This window comes from Barbus barbus, assembly GCF_936440315.1.
Source record: "Barbus barbus genome assembly, chromosome: 50".
In the NCBI taxonomy this organism is placed as follows: domain Eukaryota; kingdom Metazoa; phylum Chordata; class Actinopteri; order Cypriniformes; family Cyprinidae; genus Barbus; species Barbus barbus.
This window is the reverse complement of record NC_136728.1, coordinates 2,577,587-2,600,967: the sequence shown is the minus strand read 5'-3', so window position 1 is coordinate 2,600,967 and position 23,381 is coordinate 2,577,587. Positions and strand designations below refer to the sequence as shown.

The 23,381-nt window shown below is 38.5% G+C and overlaps 2 protein-coding genes across 2 annotated transcripts in view; both read right to left on the bottom strand.

Moving 5' to 3' along the window:
* Nucleotides 1-940, bottom strand: part of LOC306868005 (histone H3.2-like) — a gene marked incomplete at its 3' end in the record, with an annotated part of 468,278 nt that extends 467,338 nt beyond the window's left edge. Inside the window, exon 1 of the mRNA XM_079413973.1 lies at nt 862-940. The remainder of the gene's footprint in view (nt 1-861) is intronic.
* cpne8 (copine VIII) overlaps nt 1-23,381 on the bottom strand; it is a gene marked incomplete at both ends in the record, with an annotated part of 58,746 nt that overhangs the window by 18,348 nt on the left and 17,017 nt on the right. The window contains 11 exons of the mRNA XM_079413960.1: nt 5,594-5,775; nt 6,346-6,392; nt 10,635-10,696; nt 11,078-11,131; nt 11,933-12,008; nt 12,107-12,148; nt 13,554-13,658; nt 13,993-14,096; nt 14,991-15,054; nt 21,017-21,093; nt 22,373-22,412. Of these exons, the coding sequence (XP_079270086.1) occupies nt 5,594-5,775; nt 6,346-6,392; nt 10,635-10,696; nt 11,078-11,131; nt 11,933-12,008; nt 12,107-12,148; nt 13,554-13,658; nt 13,993-14,096; nt 14,991-15,054; nt 21,017-21,093; nt 22,373-22,412 (853 nt within the window). The remainder of the gene's footprint in view (nt 1-5,593; nt 5,776-6,345; nt 6,393-10,634; nt 10,697-11,077; nt 11,132-11,932; nt 12,009-12,106; nt 12,149-13,553; nt 13,659-13,992; nt 14,097-14,990; nt 15,055-21,016; nt 21,094-22,372; nt 22,413-23,381) is intronic.

Genomic DNA, 23,381 nt, shown 5'->3' with positions numbered 1-23,381 from the left:
GTCCAATTTTGGTGAGCTCGTGCAAATTGTAGCCTCTTTTTCGTATTTGTAGTGGAGATGAGTGGTACCCGGTGGGGTCTTCTGCTGTTGTAGCCCATCCGCCTCAAGGTTGTGCGTGTTGTGGCTTCACAAATGCTTTGCTGCATACCTCGGTTGTAACGAGTGGTTATTTCAGTCAAAGTTGCTCTTCTATCAGCTTGAATCAGTCGGCCCATTCTCCTCTGACCTCTAGCATCAACAAGGCATTTTCGCCCACAGGACTGCCGCATACTGGATGTTTTTCCCTTTTCACACCATTCTTTGTAAACCCTAGAAATGGTTGCGCGTGAAAATCCCAGTAACTGAGCAGATTGTGAAATACTCAGACCGGCCCGTCTGGCACCAACAACCATGCCACGCTCAAAATTGCTTAAATCACCTTTCTTTCCCATTCTGACATTCAGTTTGGAGTTCAGGAGATTGTCTTGACCAGGACCACACCCCTAAATGCATTGAAGCAACTGCCATGTGATTGGTTGATTAGATAATTGCATTAATGAGAAATTGAACAGGTGTTCCTAATAATCCTTTAGGTGAGTGTATATCTACAGGCTAAATTAAAATGAAAACATTTCTGAAATAACAACAAAAAAGTAAACACAACATATACAATTTTGCTCATATTTAAAATTTAGCATACTCAGATTTGTGTGTGTGTGTGTGTGTGTACACAGAATGTAGTTTTCTGAAAATGCACAGATTTGTGTGTGTGTGTGTGTGTGTGTGTACAGAATGTAGTTTTCTGAAAATGCACAAAGTTTTCAGTAAGGGTTAGGTTTATGTGTAAGGTCGGTGTAGGGTGACGGAAAATACAATTTGTACAGTATAAAAACCATTGCGTGTGTGTGTGTGTGTGTGTGTGTGTGTGTGAGAGAGAGAAAGAGAGAGAGAGAGAGAGAGAGAGAGAGAGAGAGAGAGACCAAATAATCAGCCAAAGTGTTGATTATTTGTCTAAAGCAGGGCTTGTTTAAAATGCTTATTTGTTTGTCTTGTCATATCCTTTAATGTCCTTTGATTTCTTTTAAACTATATTATTCAGCACAATGGTCAACCATTGTTGTTTTATTGTGCTTTATAAATAAATTGAACTGAACTGAACTAAAGCATGATTCTGTGCACATCTATATGAGGTGGATGTTGTAAAGCCATTAACACAAGCACATAGAGGATATCCATTGTCAGTTAGACACCTTCACTGTTAGAAGGAAATGAATAGGGTGGGTGGTCTGAGAAGTTGGTGGTTTGAATAAATTTTAACTTAAGACTGCTTCTCATAAGTTTATCTATTCAACCTACAGAGTAGGTTGTTCTGATCCTACAGAGGTGTTAGCATACACACATAGAGATGATAAAGAAAACCATGCCCGGACATAGCACCTTTTTTCAGAGGTGGATGTAAACTGGCCAGTAGGAACAAATTGATGACTAGACATTAACATATACCAATCAGATCAAAAACAACATTGATCCTCTTAAGGTGTTAATACGCACCCCTTTGCCCCCCACTATTTTTCCACAATCAGGAAGAACCCAACACCTGAACCGCTGGAAGCTAGCTACAGCTCAGGAAGGAACACCATAAAAACCCCATGGCACAGGTGAGAGATAAAAACATCATAAATCCACTCATAAATCCATCAAAAGTCAAATCTAACATCTGTTTTGATCTTTGATTTGCACACCCTACTGTCATGTCAGTCAGGGGTGACAGGACCCTGTGACGTGACAGTCAGGGTGACAGAGAGGGTCACATAGCTATAAATCAGGGCATAAAATCTACCCATGTACACATCTGACATACGATAACCTGTCAATCAACGCTGACATGGGTCATAAATCATCATTTGGACACATCGTATAGGATAGAACTACTCACATGCTACAGCTATTACAACAAAACAAAGGTCCAGATCTTTCACCTATAGAGAACATTTGGTGCATCATTAAATGAAAAATATGTCAAGGATGACCACGAACTCTTCAGCAGCTGGAAACCTATATTAGGCAAGAATGGGACCAAATTCCAACACCAAAACTCCAGACACTCATAACCTCGATGACCAGACGTCTTCAAACTGTTTTGAAAAGAAGAGGAGATGCTACACCATGGTAAACATGCCCCCCGTCCCAACTATTTTGAGACCTGTAGCAGGCATTCAATTTGAAATTAGCTCATTTTGTGCATACAATTTTAAAATGTCACAGTTTGAACATTTTTTATGTTCTCTATATTCTAGTGAATACAATATTGGCTCATGCGATTTCAAATTCTTTTAGTTTTCATTTTATTCAAATTTAAAAAACCGTCCCAACATTTCCAGAATTCGGGTTGTACATAATAGTAAGTAGCAATCTATACTGCTACTAAATAGTAGATAGTGTAGATAGTATAATCGTAAATGTTTACAGTGATCAATCATTGTCACAGCAAAATGACAACAACAAGAATCAGCCATCAAAAGTTTGATCTGGCCATCTGAGCTCACATCCCAGAAGCTTTGTGCAGTAAGAGATGCATTTAAAGAGCGCTATTCACTCAAGTAAAGCTTTAATGCTCTGCTGAGTGCATATGGAGTCTCCCGCGTTCAGCCCTGAGGAGAAGTGTGTGTGTGTGTGTGTGTGTGTATTTTAGCTGTGTGTGGGCAGCTGCAGCCGCAGGCAGTGCATCTGTTTGGTCCAATAAGAAGGATCTGTGTCTCACTGTATATGGGATTATGTGATAGATTCTGTGTGACGGTTTCGTGGGTGTGGAAGAGGAAAAAAAGAGAAAAAATAAAGAAAATAATTTCTGTCCTCTTTAGAAATGTGAGACAGCTGTGGGTAATCTCCATTTGCTAATGTCTATCAATCTTTTTCAGTCTCCTTTTATGAACGGTCTCATCCATATTTATCAGTTAGTCACCCTGCAGAGCCCTTATTTGGTTACCAGTGGTGTAGTTGTAGTTGTGTGAAATCAAAACGGGAGCTTTTTGGCATTTAGTCCATGTTTGTTGGCTTTTGGGTCATTTATATGCTAATGCACTGCTAAAAGTTAATCAAATGGACTTTTAATAGATGTACACATTCAAAATGTACAATCTCCTTCCTTAATTACAAAGGAAGAGGCTGGAATTTAAAGTAGTTTTACTGAGCTTTTCCTAAATGGCCAGGGCTAACTGCCTTTTGAATAAAAGGAAAGCACAGTTGATATATTCTAGCCAATATGAAATGCGTCAACACAGGGGAAAAAGGCTGAACTTAGACCATAAGTGTAGGCTCTAAGAGTCCGGCTGGAGGACAGTTTCAGAAGTGCATCTGAAAGAGCTAGAGGTGGAGGAGTACAGCCATACCAGGTATCCCAGGCAGACGTGTACAGTCTATGGTTGGGGTCTGGCAGAGACTAGGATACTAGGACACCAGCATACCAACGTTAGAAACCATAGTCCACAGTTTTTTCAGTATATCTCCCTGAGGGACCAGGACTGAATATGAATCTCTGCATTAGACAAAACACTTGATTCAACTGGCCGTTCGCAAAGAGCTTGATTGACAGGCGATCATAACGCCGAATTCGCCATCTTGCCTGACACACAAATCAGACAGGAGAGTAGGTTGACTTCGGTAAACTTGAAAAATTGTGTGCATTGACATCTTTCTGCGGTTGAAATAAAATACGTTATGATATTCATTCATGTTTATTTCATGTATTTTCGAATTGATTCATGTGTGCCGCTTTCACTGAGGCAATACAGCAATCTGTCATGAAACATTAAAGAACCACAAAACAGCATTTATTGAATACTTGAATTTCTTAAACAAAGACAAAATTTGAAAGCTAAGACTCACACCAGAAATAACATGCTCTGTATTGCTCCACAATATATTTTTTATTGCGTAAGAATGTGGTGTGTAGTGTCGGACATAGCAAAAGTAACTAAGGAAGGCGGGTTTTTGCAAATGGTCAATTGGGTTTATTAGGTAAATGAGACAATTGAAATGTTCGGGGACCCTCAAACAACAGACAAAGTGTATTTATATGTGCAACAAAACACTGATAATGATTAAAATTGGCTCATTATAATGCCATTGTCACATAGCATCATTAATTCCTCTTGCATTGCCTTTGCAATGCAACATAAAATGTAGCAGTGCAAAAATCCAAAGTTTACTTATTCTGTTTCCAAAAGTGGTAAATACAAATAGTGGAATACACTAAATAAGTTGATAAAGCACTGATTTACATAAAAAGAATAGCTGGGGTAATGGATCATTTCGATTGGGTTTTTCTCAAATCGTTATCCTTACCCCAATATAAGAATACCATTTACGGTATTTCATTCATGACAACTCACAGGCTAGTTTAGACAATGTTAATGTATTTTGTCTTGGCAGACTAGGGGCCAGTTTTACTAACAGCTTGCGCCAGCGCAAACCATCTTTTGCCGTTAAAATAGTACTATCATGTTTTTACTAAAGATGCACAGTGACGAATTAGCCCTGAAAAGGCGTGGACACAGTTATTTTTGCACCTGACCTTATTGAATATGCATTTGTAGGATTTTCCCTTTCAGATGCAAAATTTATGGGAGGAGAGCATTCAAAAGAATCACGCAACGAGATTTACTAACGTTTGCGTTCGTCAAATTACTGCCATTTGCGCCATTATTTAACGCCCAAATAAAGCATGTCTTAATCTATTTTGGACTAAATATTACTAGGAGGAGGCACCGCAGAGATCAGAGAGCGCGTGGTAGAAGAGACAGGTTTTTTTTTCCATACGTATTCATTTATTTTGAATGCCAGAAAAACACATTATCCAAACATATAGTTTGCCAAGCCATGTAATTTTTTATTTGATTCAGGAAATAAAAGACGACTTTGAACCCTAGGAGTAACGCGATACCAGGTCTATCAAAACTTCATGCAACCCTTTTTCTTCTTTTGTGGCTTCTTTATTCTTTATTTGCGACTACGCTAATTTGCGCTATGTTAGTGTATATTGTGTTAGTCGTGTAAATGAGATGTTGTGTCTGTGTTCTTTAATTTGCGAGTTAAATCACCCGCAGAAATTTCCCCTCCCATTTGAACTGTTTTGGAATTGCGCTCTCGCGCTAATTTGACCTGTTTAGTAAAACTAGCCCTAGATTTGCTATGCATGCTGCTGCTGCACTAAAAAAGCATAAATAAGATCCTCTGTAGCAAATCTAGACATGTGGTGCTGGGGGAGGTGGTGGATTTCAAAGTAACTCTAAAAGGGTGCTGCAGGAAAACTTGCAAAGACTGAACAAGACTATATGAATGTTGACCAAGAAAGCTTATTGGGTGTAGATAAATCTGCAGACTGGACTTGATATGTTGACAGGGCAAAAATCATGTAGCGTATTCCATCCTGAAATGACTTAATCAGTGTAAGATTGTCAATGTTACACTCTCACTGATTAACCCACCCCCCCAAGAAAAACACATAAGATCCTCAAACAAAAACATGCTGTTTGAGAACAAATTGTTTGAATATAAAAACCAAGCACCTACTTTTAGTTAATTAAGAGTAAAATTTTAAAAGAAGTGTCCTCACCAGGGGGAATTCGTGAGACACGCGGCCATCGGGTGGCAGTTTTGCACCAAACCCCAGTGCAGGAAACAGCTTATCACTGTCATAGTCCTGAATAATCTCCCCCACGGCTCTGAGGGCCAGTGCATACGCATTCAGATGATACGGGCTCATGTAGTGTAGAGAGGTAGGCTGGGAAGGGTTGCCTGCCATAAATAAAACAGAAATTAATGCATGAATCAAAAAAGCATTTAAATATGAATGGAAATATTTCTTCATATTTTCATGCTGTATAGATAACAATTCTAATGAAACTGTTTAATTTGTGTAACAAAAGTAAAACGTACCCATGATGAACTACATTATAGTTATAACGACATTATTTCATCATTTGATGTCTTTGTTAAACCCATGTATGCTGTACAGTTTCCCTCTTTAAAAATAATGATTAGTCTATGCATTATCTTTAAAAGAATATTTTGACCACATGCTTACAGCAAAACCCTTAAATTGGCTCTTTTTAACTGAGTAGTTCAATCCTGATATGGGGAAATAATCAATGATTATTAATAAATAATTGCAGAATTAATTGAGTACAATTTTTTTACATGGTATGTGTACCTTAAGTACAATTTCTCAGTACCTTTTACACCTTGGTTAGTTTCAATAAATAACTATTAGTAAATTTACATGAACACATAAAATACGCCATTATCATAACATGTAAATGATGCTTTTTTCTTTTGAAGAGCAGTGTTTCAGTGATGCAAGCTCACCGTTTGATGCAGTAAAATCAATGGCCACTGTGAAATTAATTTGAGTGCTGCAAGTGAATAGAGCAAAAACAATGATGTAAGCACATGTGAGACAGCTTATGAACATAAAATATATTATGTTTATTAAAGTATAATAAAGCTCATTCAAATCCCCAGTGAGCTGACTGTGTGAAACTGTGTGTCTCAGCTCAATTTAATCTGTGGGCAGAATGAAGAAGTTATTCTCTCAGAGCAGCTATGCGTTTATCTAATATTCTCTCTGCAGCTTCCTGGTTTTTCTGTATGTTCAACAGAATGCATATATTTAGAGAGATTTGCTAACTGTCTGTAAGAATGTGCCAAATAGTAATTTTGCAGATCCTTACAATTATTCTTTGTATATTTCCAGTGTTTGCTGGACTGTTTGAAGGCCAGGTCATGTGCCTGGGGTCTCTGTGTCTCTCAGAATAGAGTGCCCTATTTATAGCTCAGTTTATTACGGCATCATAATGCAGTGCGCTGTCTGTGAATATGTGTGTGTGATGTGGAGAGGAGGAGAGGGGAAGGAAGAGGGAATTATTCATGGATGGTGAAGCACAGCAATGTGTTTCCAGTCTCAATAGATGAGCTCAAGTATGTTCATATGCATGGAAAACCCGGATGACATCACAGTTGCCAAAATATGTGAGATACTGAATTCTGGAGTTTCCAAAATGATGCATCTATTTCCAGCATGATAACTAGATGTCATGGTTTTACAGTAATATAAATTCTTTCACTAAAGTAACGTGACAGCATAGCCTACTAGTGTTTAAAACATTTATTACTGAGAACACCGTAGCAGCCACCTAGACCGCCACCCCAACAACTGCCTAGCAACCACATAGCAATGTCCTAGTGTCCACCCAAAACACCCTAGCAACTGCTATGCAACCACATAGCAATAACCTAGCAACAACAGAAAACTGCCTAGAGACACCTTAGAAACTTAGCAACCACCCAGAAAACTGCCTAGTGCCACAGTAAGCACCACTCGTGTATTCTTCATAAAATGTAGAGAATGTCTAGTTTCCTTTCTGTTGGTCACTTTCAATGTTGTGTCATAGGTTCTGAAACTAGGGGTCACTTTTGGGAGCCCGAACAGCTCTGACATTCAGAAAAGGCCAATGAAATTGGCAAGTGAAATTTGCATTGGACATCCGGGTATATAAGGGGCCTAAATGTTTCACTTAATAAGATTTGTTCTTTGCAGCTGATGCAGTGCCTTTTGAAAGCAGCAGTCTCCTCTCACTGCTGAATTCTACAACACAATCAGCAGAATCCCCACACCTCGAAATACAGATAAGTGTAGAGAGATCCACTGGGTGTTTCAACGGCAGTCTATGAGAGCTAATTTCCTCTGTAAGAGAAAAAAGAGCAGACATGGAGGATTGTGTATATGGCAATATGCATTCTATTTGCGTCCTACTGGGTCTGTTTTATGTCTCCCCCAGATGGTCACAATCGCTGTCCTCAGCATTTGAGTCGGACTCATACTGAAACAGCTTTCGTGGATGGTGCTTGTTCTGCTTGTGAGAACATGACCATGGCCACATTGTACTCACAGCTCTCATTCTTTCTCAAAAGACTGAGAGTCACTTCAGTCTCAGGTACAAGGCATTGACAGTGTTCTCTGAGTGTGAGCTTGGAGATTTTCAGCAAGGTGAATCTCCATGGACCTCCCATTCCTCCCCTCACACGTATCTTCCATTTGAGTTTTAGAGCACTGTGAGCTCAATTTCTCATTCAGAGCATCAGAGAATGGGCTTGAGCAATCTGATGCTGGTGACTCGGCTGACCTCTTGTCTTTGGGCAGCTCAGTCTGAGGCCAATGCAGAAATGGCAGTCATACTTGCCCAGGTGGCCAAGAGCATTGGGCTTGAGTGGAATACACCAACCTGCCTTGAGTGCTTGAGGCTTGATAATTGGTTCTTGGTGTCTGAGCATGACACATAGCCTACCTGTCTGACTCCCATCCAGGGGATGTACGTTTACTTCTTCTCTTGTGACAAAGGGTTACAATGCTGCATCAACAACATTGTTGAGAAATTTGCTTAGCAGTTCTAGGCAGTGAAAAAGCAGATGGAGGTTATTAAAAACATTACGTCTCGGAATGGGTCAAGGTCCACCCCTGAAGCAGCAGCCCCTGTCTGCTTGTCGCTGAGGGTGGTCCCCTGCGTAGGCTGCACAGGCCCTGCCAAAACCCAGGTGCACAATGGCTTTCTCATGGGAAGGAGACACTACCAGCTCATCCACAGGCTAATAAGAACCCACTAAAGGCTTAGAGGCAGTCCTGAGATGGGAAACCGAGAGAAGGAGTCTGGACATTTGGTTGGTCCATCATGCTGGCTTCTCAGACAGGTATATCATTACAAGGTCCTCCCTTTCAGGTTGTCCCTGTCTCCTCATGTCTTCTGGAAAGTCGCAGAGGCTGCCCTTGTCCCACTGAGGGAAGACGGCATTTGCATCCTTGAAGACTAGCTAATATTAGCTGACTCATGAGAGTTGTTATGTGCACACAGGGGCATGGTCTTGGAGCACCTAGCCCAATTGCGAGAGGGTTAACGTGGAGAAGAGTATACTCTCCCCTGTGCAGAGCATCTCTGTTCTCATTGTGGAGTTGGACTCAGTCACCATGACGGCACATCAACAGTCAGTGGTGAACTGCTTGTATAAGTTCAAAGACAAGACAGTGGTTCCTCTCAAATATTTCCAAAAGCTCCTGGGGCATTGGGCATCTTCAGTCGCTGTAACGTCAGTTGGGTTGAAGTATATGAGACCGCTTCAGCACTGGCTTCATGATTGAATCACAAGATGGGCATGGTGCCACAGGTCAAAACAAGTTCCCATCATGCCTGTGTGCCATCATATATTTAGCCCTTGGACAGACAGCATAGTTAGAAATGTTTGCTATCACCAGCGATGACAGACACAACAACTTAGATTACAGCCCTCTCTACTAGGCAGATATACTCCCTGAAGTGTTACCTCTTCGTTGCTTTATGCTTTAGCAATGATCTAAGGAAATGTGGTATTAGATCAGTGCTTTCTTTCCTCCAAGAGGGCCTGGACAGGCTCCTGTATCTATCCACCTATAAAGCGTCTGTAGCTGTAACAGAAGCAAATGATGACATCGTGGAGGGCAAATCAGTAGGAAAGCACAATATCATTTTTAGATTAATCAGAAGTGCAAGGAGATTAAATACTCCAAGTGCGAATCTCATCCCTTCTTGGGATCTCTCGTTTGTCTTATAGGCACTGCAAGGAGATCTGTTTGAGCCTCTACAGTCAGTTGAGCTTAGTGCCCTTTCTATAAAGATGGCCTTCCTGACTGTGCTTACCTCTGTCAAGAAGGTGAGGGATCAACCAGCCATCTCTGTTAATGAAATGTGCCTGGAGTTCGGGCCGGCAGACTCCCACATAGTTCTTAGACCCTGGCCCGGCTATGTGCTGAAGGTTCCCACTACCCTGTTCAGGGATCAAATGGTAACCCGGCAAACACTCCCTCCGGATGAGGGAGACCCAACCTTGTCTTTGTTGTGCCCAGTGCATACTTATTCACATATATCTTGATTGTACAAAGAGTTTAAGGCAATCCGAACAGTTCTTTGTCAGGCATATCGAGTCTGAGGTATTGGGAGTGAGGGCGCACTCAACCAGGTGCGGCACTGCCTCTTTGGCCTTAGTGAAAAGTGCCTCATTATTAGACGTATTTAGAGCTGCAGGCTGGGCTACACCCAGTACCACCAGATTTTATAATCTACACATGGCACCAGTTTCATCTACAGTTCTGCATACCTCTGGTAGGGTGTAGAGCTTGCGTTCAGTGCCTTTTGGTTCTATGAGGTGGTAATGGATGTTGTTCAGGTCCAGTTTTTAATTTACCTTGAGTGGTGAACACTGGACTGCTGTTCTCCATCATTAGATGCATAGCATTCACAACCGCACACGGGCTACTTATATACCCAGAAGTCTTAATCAGAGGTTTTGGGCTTCCAAAGGCAACCCCTCAATGTCTCTGTTCCCTCCATAGGGGAACAAGGATTATGCTAGTAGTAGAGATGTCATTGCATACTATTATACACACACACACACACACACATATATATACATTTTAATTAGGAATAAATACAAATTTTCATTATTAGTTGTTATTGTATTTATAGCTTTCATCTGGTATAAAACTATGGTATGCAATTATGTTATAATTACATTTATCGATATCATTGTTCAGAAGGATTGTAAAAGTGCACACACATACAAATACTGACCCTCCTTTGATGTAGTCCAGGAACGTAACCTCAACATCAATGAAGCAGGACAGCAGAGTGACCTGTCAACATGAAAGTTTGGTAACACTTCCTATGTAGAGTCCTAAAGGGCATCATCACACTTTCAATAAGCAATGCATACTTTAATCATAAATGTCATATCAATATTCATGCTCAGGGTGATGATGTAACTCTCTAGAGTCATGGCATCAGGGCAGACCAATGATGAGCTACATCAAAATATATGAATATTTATATGCACAGCTTATGAAGGCATTGTGCATTGCTTATGAAGATACAATGTAGGACCATCTATAAGAAGTCTTACCAATAAGGATGTTTGTTTGTTAGAACAAACATGTATATATATTTTTTTTTGTTGTTGTTCTTTGCAACTTCTTTCCATTAATTAAAGTGGAGGATCTAGTTAAAAATTCACTCACGGTTCCTGAGTTTAGATATTTCTTCTTCTTTTTCTTTTTTTTGGGGTTCAGCACCTGCAGAAATACAGCAATGTAAGACACAGGATGTTGCTGAGATGTTGCTTAATCTCAGTTTATTTTATTTATTTTTTTATATTTTGTTTGTCATTTCATTCTATTTCTTTTCTTGCTCCAACTATATTTTGCCACGATAGGTGAACATGGTGAATACACTAAGAATGTGTGAATTTTGTGGCAAGAAATTCAACTACAGTGAAGAAGATATTTATTGTGTCAAAAAAGTATATCATCAGAAGCTCTTGGTGGAGATGAACATTTGACTGCATTTCCTAGACCTCTGGCTGTTATCTAAAGTTCTTGTGCCGTGGCCGGGTTTGATAAGTGTTCTTGTCCCTTATGGGTTTGATTAATGCTTCAGTGATGTGGAGGTCATACAAAAGATGAGATTTCACAGCAATGGGGGACAAAATGTCACAGAAAGGGCAGAAACATAATTTACACAAGACCGTAAACGCAGACACAGTTCCCAAATGAGTTACTGAATATGACCTATTGAGCTACCTAAATATAAGCTATGAGCTAAATATGAGAATATGAGCTACTTAATTAAGGAAACCCTTTTTTGCTTCATTGAACTGTTTGACAAATAAGATTTTCCAATGCTACATATAAAATAATAAGCAGCTTCAATACTTTTAGTTACTTCCCAGCCAGCCCTGTTCCCCAGATCTCAACTACACAGACATGAAGTAATGTAAATATTTGCATTAAAAGCTAGGATATTTCTAAAAGACATTTACGATATTTTAGGCAGACGTGTGTGAAAAATACATGAGGAAAATGAGAGTGGCTCACCTCCCACACAGTAAACTGAGAGTGGCCTTTAGAGAGCTCCCTGTAGCTGGTGCTGAACTCACCGATGTAGTCATGACTGAAAACACACACACACGCACACACACGCACACAGTCTCATGTCTTATCTTGATGCATCTTATCTTCAATATTACAGAATGATTGTTTCTTTCTTACCCCCCATCTCTGTCCCAGTCATACACCTCGATTTTTATTGCTCTGCAAAAAAAGAAAAGAAAGTTTAGTCATTGAAAGTATGTAGTATTATATAGGTTAGTCGATTTTGATGTTATTTAAGTCAATTTCTTTAAAGATTAAGTAAATGTATAAAGATTATGAAGGGGTCATCAGATGCAAAATTCCCTTTTACATGTTTGAACATAAATGCGTGTTGGCAGTGTGTGTACACATGATTGTCTCGAAAAGACAAGCGAAAGAGGTGTTTTGTTCTTGATGTAATAATGAGCATAGCAGTCAACATTTACTTCCGACATCTGAGCCGCTGAAGACGCAGTGGATTACATTTAATTTTGAAGGGAATGCTCCCCACCAACAGTCTCATGAGAACGGCTCGTCACCCCATGGAAGAGAGGGGCGGAGTGAGCAGAGCTCATTAGCATTTAAAGGGATATGCAACGAAACAGGTCGCTCTGAACAGAGCTGACACTTACACTACCATTGAGAAATTTTAACCAATGTATGTTATAGACTTTTCATTAAGACCCTATAGAATCATATCAACTTGTGGAAAATAGGCATCCGATGACCCCTTTAAATTACCCCTTCTATCAGACAAAGAATGCCTTCAAGTGTTGATGAATTACACCATCTCAAGCTGAATTAATATATTTTGTATGTGTGCTTTCAGATTGGAAACAGGGTTGACAAGTTTACAATTAAATTAGACATTTTAAGCTTTGTAATCAAGGTAACAACACTTATTTGCACAAACTTTATTTTTCTATTATGAATCGTTTAATAAAAATATTTGTAACAGGGTTGACATTTTAAGATAATTGCCAACTGGCAAACATAAAAACAATACAGTAACGTAATTAAAAAGATGCTGCATTCATCTGAAATGAAGTCATATAATTGTAACAGGGTTGACACATAAACATACACTGCTGCTCTAAAGTTTGGGGTCAGCAAGTTTTTTTTTTTTTTATCATTTGTTAGTTTTTTTAATCATCTTAGTTAGTGCAACTTAGCAAATGATCTAACAAATTAAGAGATTGGTGAGAAATCAGTATTTAAAAATATGTATAGGTTATTACAAAAAAATGCTGTTCTTATTAATTTGGGAATGAAATCAGCATATTATAATGATTTCCGAAAGATCAAGTGACATTGAGGACTGGAGTAACAATGCGGAAAATTCAGCTTTGCAACACAGGAATAAAGTAAGTATATTAAAATAGAAAACAGCTAATTTAAATTGTAATAAAATTTCACAATTACTGTTTTTAGTGTATTTTTGCTTAAATAAATTTTCAAATTCTTAATTTCTTTCAAAAACGAATTATACTAAAAGTAAACTAAAAATGAATGCTAATACACTCCTTACTCCCTCCAAGTCAATACCCTGTTTAGTGTCTTTGAAGAGGTCTAATATTTGACCCACCTGTCATAGTCCCCATTACACAGTGCTCTGACTGGGATCTTGAAGGCCTGCCATACAGGGTCCAGCGTGTTTTTCACCACTTCCGTCTTATGACAGATGGTAAATCTGAGAAACAGGATGCGTTAAAGAGGAGAAACCACAACATGGGAGGTGAGAATCAGTCAGTGTGAAAGGGGTCTTAAATAGGTCACATCACACATGCTTCATTTACTGAGAGCCAAAGAGTGTCAGAATACCAAGACCAGGCTAGAAGACAAGACATTAAATGAGACTTCCGATTTCAATCTCAAACATGATCATATTACTTAAAACGTTGAAATGTAACATTCAAAATATAAGAACTGATTTAAAGAAAAAGAAATTGTGCATCTCTCATTCTATTGTCTGTATTGTATGAACTGTGTTCAATGGGAAAATAGGAAGAAAAATAAAAACTTACGTTCCATCTTCATTGCTACGGTAAAAGACCAGGAAAGGGTCTGACTTTCCGAAGAAATCTTTTTTGTCCAGTTTGTTGCCACAAAACTGCATCAATACTGACTCCTGATTAAAAGAACACATAAGCACAGATTGTATGATGATGTTTAGTAAAATTATATGAAGAGAAAAGAGGAAAACGGAAGAGATAAGAAGACAAGAAGAGAATGTCACACACAAAAAGATGAAATGAGACAAGAAGAGAATAAACTAGAGAAGAAGAAATAAGAAAGAGTGACAAGAAATGAAACAAGAAGAGACTAGTTTAAATGAGAGATGAGACAAGGAAGAAGAAAAAAGAAGAGACACTAATAGACGGACCAAAGAAAAGAGACTTGATAAGAAATGAGACATGAAGAGAGGACATGAGACGATGGTAGATGTGAAGAGAATAAATTAGAAAAGACAAAAAAAGAAAACAAGACAAACACATTAAATGAGAAGAAACAAGACATGAGAAAAGACATGAAGTGAAGAGAATAAATGAAACTAGAGGAGACGAGACAAATGAGACCAGAAAAGAGGACAGGAAAAAAATACTAGATGAGAAAAAACAAGATAGGAAGAGAAAACAGGAGACAAGACATGAAGAGAATAAATGAGACAAGAAGATGCAAAACAAATGAGACAATTAAACATGATGATACAAAAAAAGTAGATGAGACAGGAACACTATACATGAGACAACACAAAACGTGAAGAGAATAAATGAGACAAGAAGAGAGAAGACAAATTAGAAAAGAAAAAACAATAGATCAAGAGACAAAACACATGGAGAGGAGAGGAGAGGAGAGGAGAGGAGAGGAGAGGAGAGGAGAGGAGAGGAGAGGAGAGGAGAGGAGAGGAGAGGAGAGGAGAGGGGAGAACAGATGAGATAAAAAGAGACAAGAAGAGGTAAAATGAGACTATGAGAGAAGAGAAAATAGAGATGAGAAGATAATTCAAAGTCAGATGACGTACTCTGCAATTTCCAAGTTCCTCAGCTTTCACAGTAATAGTTCCACAGCTCTTCCCAGGAATCCCTCTAAAGTCAGAAGGAACATTGTGTGTTAAGCCCAGACAATATTGTTCTTGACAACTAGCACTTGATGAACACACAACAGAACAATTCTAGAAAGGACATCCTTGACACTTAACCTTACCCTACTCCAGGAGGACTGATCCAGTTTTAATTGAACTAAACAACAGAACTCTGCTTTGGAGGAATGTGCTTGTTAAAAGAGTAATTAGTCAATATGCTGACCGTGTTAAGCAAATGCATATGTTCAGCCCGTGCTGTGTGAATGAGTGAACATTAATAAGTGATTGTCCCCTTTCAACAGTTATGAATGCATGTATCTGTGCTGCATAAATAAATGAGTGTTTGTAGAAGCAGACAGGCGAATGCATGAGTGTTTGCTGTGCTCTTATATAAGACTACACTCAAGAAGACCAAGCCGGAATTGAATTTAAATTGTATGGACCCAACACTTCAACATCCTTCACAAGTGCCTGACAAAGATGAACGATGAACGATTTTGAAGATGATTTGATGAGAGAACAAACTTCTGCCTTACTTATGCGCTGCCTTGAGTGCTTGTTTCAATTCCACTAAGTAGCTGTGGGTTATGTTATAGAGGTTAGAGAAGCAGATCTCTGCTAACTAAAGACATGTCTTTAATATGCTCTGGATCTACAGATGTGCTCTGAGGCACACTTCTAAATTAACCTGAAATGTTCAGCTGTCTAGCAGGAATAAAAAAAATAAAGAGAGAGCGAGAGAATATCAGTGTCGCTCAAAGCTACTTAAGCTAATCATATTTAAAAGCAGTTCAAACTTCAATCAAGGCACTCTTTTAATTAACCTGATATCACATGTGTGGCATCAAGACATTCCCTGTCAGGAACATAACAAAATTATAACATTATATCACTTTTATATATGTCTAAATTTGTTAACTTGTACAGGTGCATCTCAAAAATTTGAATATTGTAAAAAAAGTTTTTTCTCAACTTATTTCTAAAAGTGAAACTTTCATATATTTTATATAATATTCATTACATGTAAAGAAACCAATTTCAAAAGTTTTTTAGAGCTTACAGCTCATGAAAGTCAAAAATCTCAAAATATTAGATTATTTCCTAAAATCAATCAAAAAAAGGATTTGCAAAACAGAAAAGTTCAAGTTCTTTACAGTATGTTCATTTATGCACTCAATACTTGGTCAGGGCTGGAAGCGATCAGCCTGTGGCTCTGCTGAAGCACTATTGAGTCTTCAGCTCGTCTGTATTGTTAGATAGACTGTTTCTCATCTTTCTCTTGAAAATATCCCATATGAGGTTCAGGTCAGGCATGTTGGCTGGCCAGTCAAGCACAGTAATATCATGGTCAGCAAAGCACTTGGAAGTGGCTTTGGCACTGTGGGCAGGTGCTAAAGTCCTGCTGGAAAAGGAAATCAGCATCTCCATAAAGCTTGTCAGCAGATGGAAGCATAAAGTGCTCCAAAATCTCCTAGTAGACGGCTGCATTGACTTTGGACTTGATGGAGCAACACCTGCAGACGTCATAGCACCCCAAATCATCACTGGCTTCGGAAACTTCACACTGGACTTCAAGCAGCTTGGATTCTGAGCCTCTCCACTCTTCCTCCAGACTCCAGATCTTGATTTCCAAATGAAATGCAAAATTTACTTTTATCTGAAAAGAAGACTTTGGACCACTGAGCAACAGTCCAGTTCTTTTTCTCCACAGCCCAGGTAAGATGCTTCTGACGTTGTCTCTGGTTCAGAAGTGGCTTGGTAGCCCTTTTCCTGAAGACGTCTGAGCGTGGAGACTCTTGATGCACTGACTCCAGCTTCAGTCCACTTCTTGTGAAGCTGTCCCAAGTGTTTGAATCAGCTTTGCTTGACAGTATTCTCAAGCTTGCGGTCATCCCTGTTGCTTGTGAACCTTTTCCAACCCAAATTCTTCCTTCCAGTCAACTTTGCATTTAATATGCTTTGATACAGCACTCTGTGAACATTCAGTAACGACCCTCTGTGGCTTACCCTCTTTGTGGAGGGTGTCAATGATCGTCTTCTGGACCATTGCCAAGTCAGCAGTCTTCTCCATTATTGTGGTTTCAAAGAACAAGAGATACCCGGAATTTATACTGTAGGGATGGTAATTTATTGAAACTCAAATGTAGATATTCTAATATTTTGAGATACTGATTTTTGACATTCATGAGCTGTAAGCTCTAATCATCAAAATTAAAAAAAAAAAAAAAAAACTTTTGAAATGTTTTACTTTACATGTAATCAATCTAAAATATATGAAATAAGTTACAAGAAAAAAATAACTTTTTCACGATATTCTAATTTCTTGAGATGCACCTGTATAAGCACTGAAAAATGTAAATGCACAACTATCAAAAGGTTGAACTTCGTTCCTCCTGGAACTGGACTATGTTAAATATTTACCTAAGTGTTCATACAATCTCCACACACGCGCATATGTAGTTTACGGGGACTCACAATAGGCAAAATATTTTTTTATATTGTACACACACAAAATGCTTACCAGATGATGTGCTTGTTTACAAATTTCACTCATATTTATGCATAGGCTACATTTTCTGGGTTGCTGTATGCTACAAGCTAATACAAATACATTGAATGCATTGGAAGTAGTTAAGAAAATTTCTTTGGAAATTTCCAAAATTCATTGGAAAATTTCTAAATTTAAATTACATTGACACAACCTATGGAGACAAAAATCTTTATTATTTGAATATGAATAATTAAGCGATATAATGTTTGAAACATTATAATTGTTGCAATTCAAGTGGGTCAAAAATAACACACCTTTAAATTGTTGTTTGAAGTTATTTTACACAACTTTAAGTAGCTATATTGACCCTATGCAGGAAGTGCACTAACCCTATGCAGGAAGTGCAACTAACCCTTTAACTGCTTGGCTGTCAGAAATGGACACATGCTATAAAATGAAATGAATTCATATGAATTCCATCTTCCCCACAGCATTCAAGCAGGCTCAGGTAACCCCACTGATCAAAAAACCTACATTAAACACTTCTATTTTAGATAACTACAGACCTGTCTCTCTCCTTCCATTCATAGGGAAAACACTTGAACGAGTTGTCTTCAACCAGCTCTCACTTTTTGTTTCACAGCACAACAAACTGGATGCTAAACAGTCAGGTTTCAGGAGTGGCCATTCAACAGAGACTGCGCTACTTTCAGTCACTGAAGCCCTGCAAACTGCAAAGGCCGATTCTGCTGCTTTTGATACTGTCAATCATCAGATTCTCCTGTCTACCCTCTCATCACTGGGCATCACTGGGATTCCACTTCGCTGGTTTGAATCCTATCTCACTGGTAGATCTTTCAGGGTGGCCTGGGGAGGGGAGGTATCCAAACGACATCAACTGGTCACTGGAGTTCCTCAGGGATCGGTTCTGGGACCCCTCCTCTTCTCCACATACACTACATCGCTGGGTCCCATCATACATGCACATGGTTTCTCCTATCACTTCTACGCCGATGACACGCAGCTCTATCTCTCTTTTCAACCAGATGACCCAACGGTAGCTGCACGGATCTCAGGCTGCCTGGCGGACATCTCGGCATGGATGAAAGAACATCACCTACAGCTCAACCTGGCAAAGACGGAACTTCTTGTCTTCCCTGCCACTCCGACTCTACAGCATGACTTCATAATTCAGTTAGGCTCATCAATGATTACCCCATCAACTTCGGTCAGAAATCTTGGTGTAATCTTTGATGACCAGCTGACCTTCAAAGAGCACATTGCTAAGACTGCTCGATCCTGCAGGTTTGCACTACACAACATCAGAAAGATCAGGCCCTTTCTGACAGAGCATGCTGCACAACTTCTTGTCCAGGCCCTTGTCGTTTCTAGACTGGACTACTGCAATGCTCTTCTGGCTGGTCTGCCATCAAACACAATCAAACCTCTACAAATGATTCAGAATGCAGTGGCACGACTGATCTTCAACGAGCCCAAAAGAGTGCATGTTACACCTCTCTTAATCTGCTTGCACTAGCTACCAGTGGCAGCTCGCATCAAGTTCAAGACACTGATGCTTGCGTACAGAACTACCACAGGCTTAGCACCCTCCTACTTCCACTCACTATTACGAACCTACATCCCCTCCAGAAGTCTGAGATCTGCTAGTGAGCGACGCCTTGTGGTACCATCACAGAGAGGCTCAAAATCACTTTCCAGAACATTCTCGTTCACCATTCCTGGCTGGTGGAATAATCTTCCCACCCCTATCCGGAACGCTGGATCCCTGGCAATCTTCAAGCAACTCATCTCATCTCTTTCGGCAGTACTTGACTTCATCCTAAACTCAAAAAAAAAAAAACTCTTTCCCTCTATCTTTCTCTCCCTCCCATACTAGCTTGTACTTATTTGAACAATGACTGAGACTTGGTGTTATGAGCACTTCCTCTGTCTGATTGCCTCTTCAAGATGAATCACTTTTTGTATTCCCCAATTGTAAGTCGCTTTGGATAAAAGCGTCTGCCAAATGACTAAATGTAAATGCAAATATCCATGAGCGATTCCGTGTATCGATTTCACAGAAGTGCCTAAATGTATTTCTGTCATGACAACTCTCTGAGGGATTGGCATGGTAATGTACATGACAATGTTAATGTATTTGATCTTGGCTTAATAGATATGCTATGCTGCAGCTGCTGCTGCTGCTGAGATACATCCACAACTGTGAGCATGTAAAAAATACTGCTGCTGCAAATATAACATACATGAAATAACCCCCATATAGCATACATGAATCACCTCGTAGTAGATCTATACAGGTGGAGCTGGGGAAGGTGGAGGGTTTCTGAAGCATAAACTGCTACAGCAAGCACTAGTCATATATTTGAATGTTGAGCAGCGAGCTCACAGGCTACTAATACAGGAGAGAACCAATCAGCTGTGCCATGTGACAATGATGTCAGGACTGCGCCATCTAGAGTTTCATGTCAGAACTCTGTATTTATTTACTGCAGTACATGACTAAATGAATGTTCATAAACGTCCGAGTGAATGAACGAGTGCAGGCAGTTCTGGTTATATAACACTCATCATTCCATATTACCGCCCAATGTGTCACCAACAGCACACACACAAACATACAACATCCATACACACATCATATACAGGGAAATATGATGCCCAAATATATGTTTTCTATATGGCCAATTGACAAATAGACATGAGCATCAAGCTTTTAAAATAGCAAAATTGATATACTTATTTAAGGGTAAGTATATTTTAGATTGCATTTGCCTTCACTAATTCAATTTAAATGTCTTGTTATGTGACAAATTACTTTGAGTCAAATTTACTCACTTAACGGCCCATGAAAAAAAGCATAATAATTATAATACAATTTGAAATATGGTGTTTTGATTTTGATACTATTCAGCCATTTCAACACAGTCAGTTCCACTAAAGCTTATTTTATGCTCACTAAACCTGAAATCTCCATTTTCTGAGGGCATCACAATGCACAAAGACTGATTAAATGAACATGAAAGTAGTTTCAACTAATATTACAAGTTGAATTAATAGTAAGAGCTCTCCCTTCTCATAACATACATGTCTGAATTCCGACAAATTTTTAAGGATCCCCTAAAAGAGATTGCTTAATTGGTTTGCTGCACCACACATTTTGTCATTTAGAAAATTTAGTTGTACATTTAATCAATTAATTTGATTCTAGAATGAGGCTCTGTTCTAAAAAAATATTTCTCACAAATTAGATTGGCCGTTTTTTTCCAGTTTAGCCAAATGACACAATACAGTATATATGCAGAAAAATGATGTTCTTCTTTGAGTACAGTCAAATTTAACTCAGCTGCCCATATAAACAAATATAAACCCAAAATGAAAACATGTTAGGTGAGATTTGAAATCATATTTCAACACAGTGTTTCAGAGATGCATGAATCTCAAATGCAGCACTTACACAAGCGATCTTTCCATACGACTACCCTGAGAGCCCACCACCTCTCCGAGAGTACAGTACATCTGGCCGAGGAAATCCTGTAAACACACACAGACAGCAGGAATGGAAGCATTATTCACGCTTTATGATTTTGGGATATTTGAGTTCAAGATAAGTTGCTTATTATTTCAGTATACATTCAAGTCAACATGAAATCAAAATGGGTACCTATTTATCATGAAATATATAGTATATTAATGGTTAATATTATATTTATAATATTAGAAATGCTTAATTACATTAGCAGAAAAGTTGTTTGGTGCAGAATTTTGAAGAAACACACTTCTTGTTTGTAATAATGTGCATAAATTATTAATTCACAATACAATCAGGAATATGTATTAAATTCCAACAGATAAAATCAAGGCACAATCAAGCTCTGATTAGAAATGTCACATTATGGAAGTTAAACAGGTTTTGTATGTTTCATGCCTTTGAGCTAGTATTTGTTCTCCGATGGGAACATTTTGCTTGTTCAAATGAACACTTAAACACACATTTCACTTTCAATGTATAGTTCATGTTTATGTTCAATCTTTCATGTCGATTAATTTTTTAGATGTCAACCTTTAAGATGTCTTGTAGACCATGCTAGTCTGTAATATTAATTCATTTGTGGTGCATATTTAGATTTTTTTTTTCAACTCTAAATGATGTATTTTGCTTAATAACATTCTGTGTTGATAACATCAAGCATGCTCCGCACATTGTCTTAAACAAACAAACAAATAAATAAATATTTTGTTATTTTTATTGAATAAATAAAAAATAAAAATATTGATATGGTTTGCATTACTTCATATTAGATTTTCATGAGCCTGTGATAATTTGATTATAGAATGCATTTTAAAAGTAATGCAAGTGAATGTAGGAAGGTGTAAAAAAAATGATTTTAATGTTTTAATATGACTCATGTGGGGAAATAAAGAAAACAAATGAAATCTGAATAAAAAAATGAAATAAAATTGCCTGAAATCTTGAAAATCAAATCAGAACTTGATAGGCTGTGGAAGGGCAAAATGTGTGGCAAAAAAGGTTTTGCAGATGGAAAGGCAGAACTGAAAAAGGCAGACATTCTCCTGAGAGCGCTGATCAGAATGACTGTGTCCGAAATCTCTGAACAGCAATGGCACAGGTGCATTCTGAGATACAGAGTGACCCATGGTTCTGACCCCACAAAATGCTTGGATAAATCATGATAAAACCCTCAAGTAAAACCTATAAGAAGTCTTCTATTTCAACCCCCCCCCCCCCCCCCCCCCCCCCACACACACACACATAGTGTCCATCACTTTACATTTACAGGAAAACACTTACATGTTTGGACAGGTTTTCACTCTTTGAGTCGAGGTCATACCTACAAATAAAAGGAACATTCTGTGAATGACGTTGAGTGAAATGCTTGTAGAAATGATGTGTCATTTCTGTGGCTCAAAATAAAGTGCTGCAGGAATGAGTCCATAAATCTGGAAACATGCTAGTATTTTTGCATTTCCAATTCCATCATTTTTTGAAAGGGTTTTTGGTTAAACTAAACTACAGAGTTAGACTACAGAGGTCATCATTACACCAAACAGAAAAACTCATCAAATTACTAGCCTATTTACACTTCTCTGTAATATACTCACACTCTTACAAACTATTCTAACTCAAATTTTCCAACTTGAACATTTCGAATAAGGATTAAAAGAGTTGGCACAAACTTAGTGATTATGATGACCAAAATTCTTTTGAATAGACTAAAAAAAATATGTTGGCATTACTGGAATTGCATTAGCATGGTTCAAACAGTGATGACCATCTATTCGTAGCAGTGAATGAAGAGGTATCATATCGATCACAAGTGCTGTATGGAGAACCACAAGGTTCAGTATTAGGACCATTGCTTTTCACCCTGTACATGTTACCCTTGGGGGATATCATCTGGAAATATTGGAGTTAGTGTTCACTGTTACACACTCTCATGGCAATCTGTACCTATTTTACATGTTGGCATATTGTAACTATTCATAACTGTTTTACATTGCCATAAAATCTCATCATACATGTTCATACAATGCACTTACACCCTACTGAGGGTTAGTTTCAGGGATGGTGTTAGGGTGGACCTTTATGCTTTTTTTTTCTTAAAATCGTTAATTTTTGTATAGGTGTATATTTTGTATTTTGAATAGGTGTATTCAAGTCATTACATGTAGAAAGTGTTTAATGTATGTTTGAATAACTGTATAGGACAAACGAATGACGTCATTCACCACTTAGCAAGCGCCGGTAATGACTGTTTCCGAGACGGCCCCACTGTATTCAATAGTTATAGCTGGCTTTG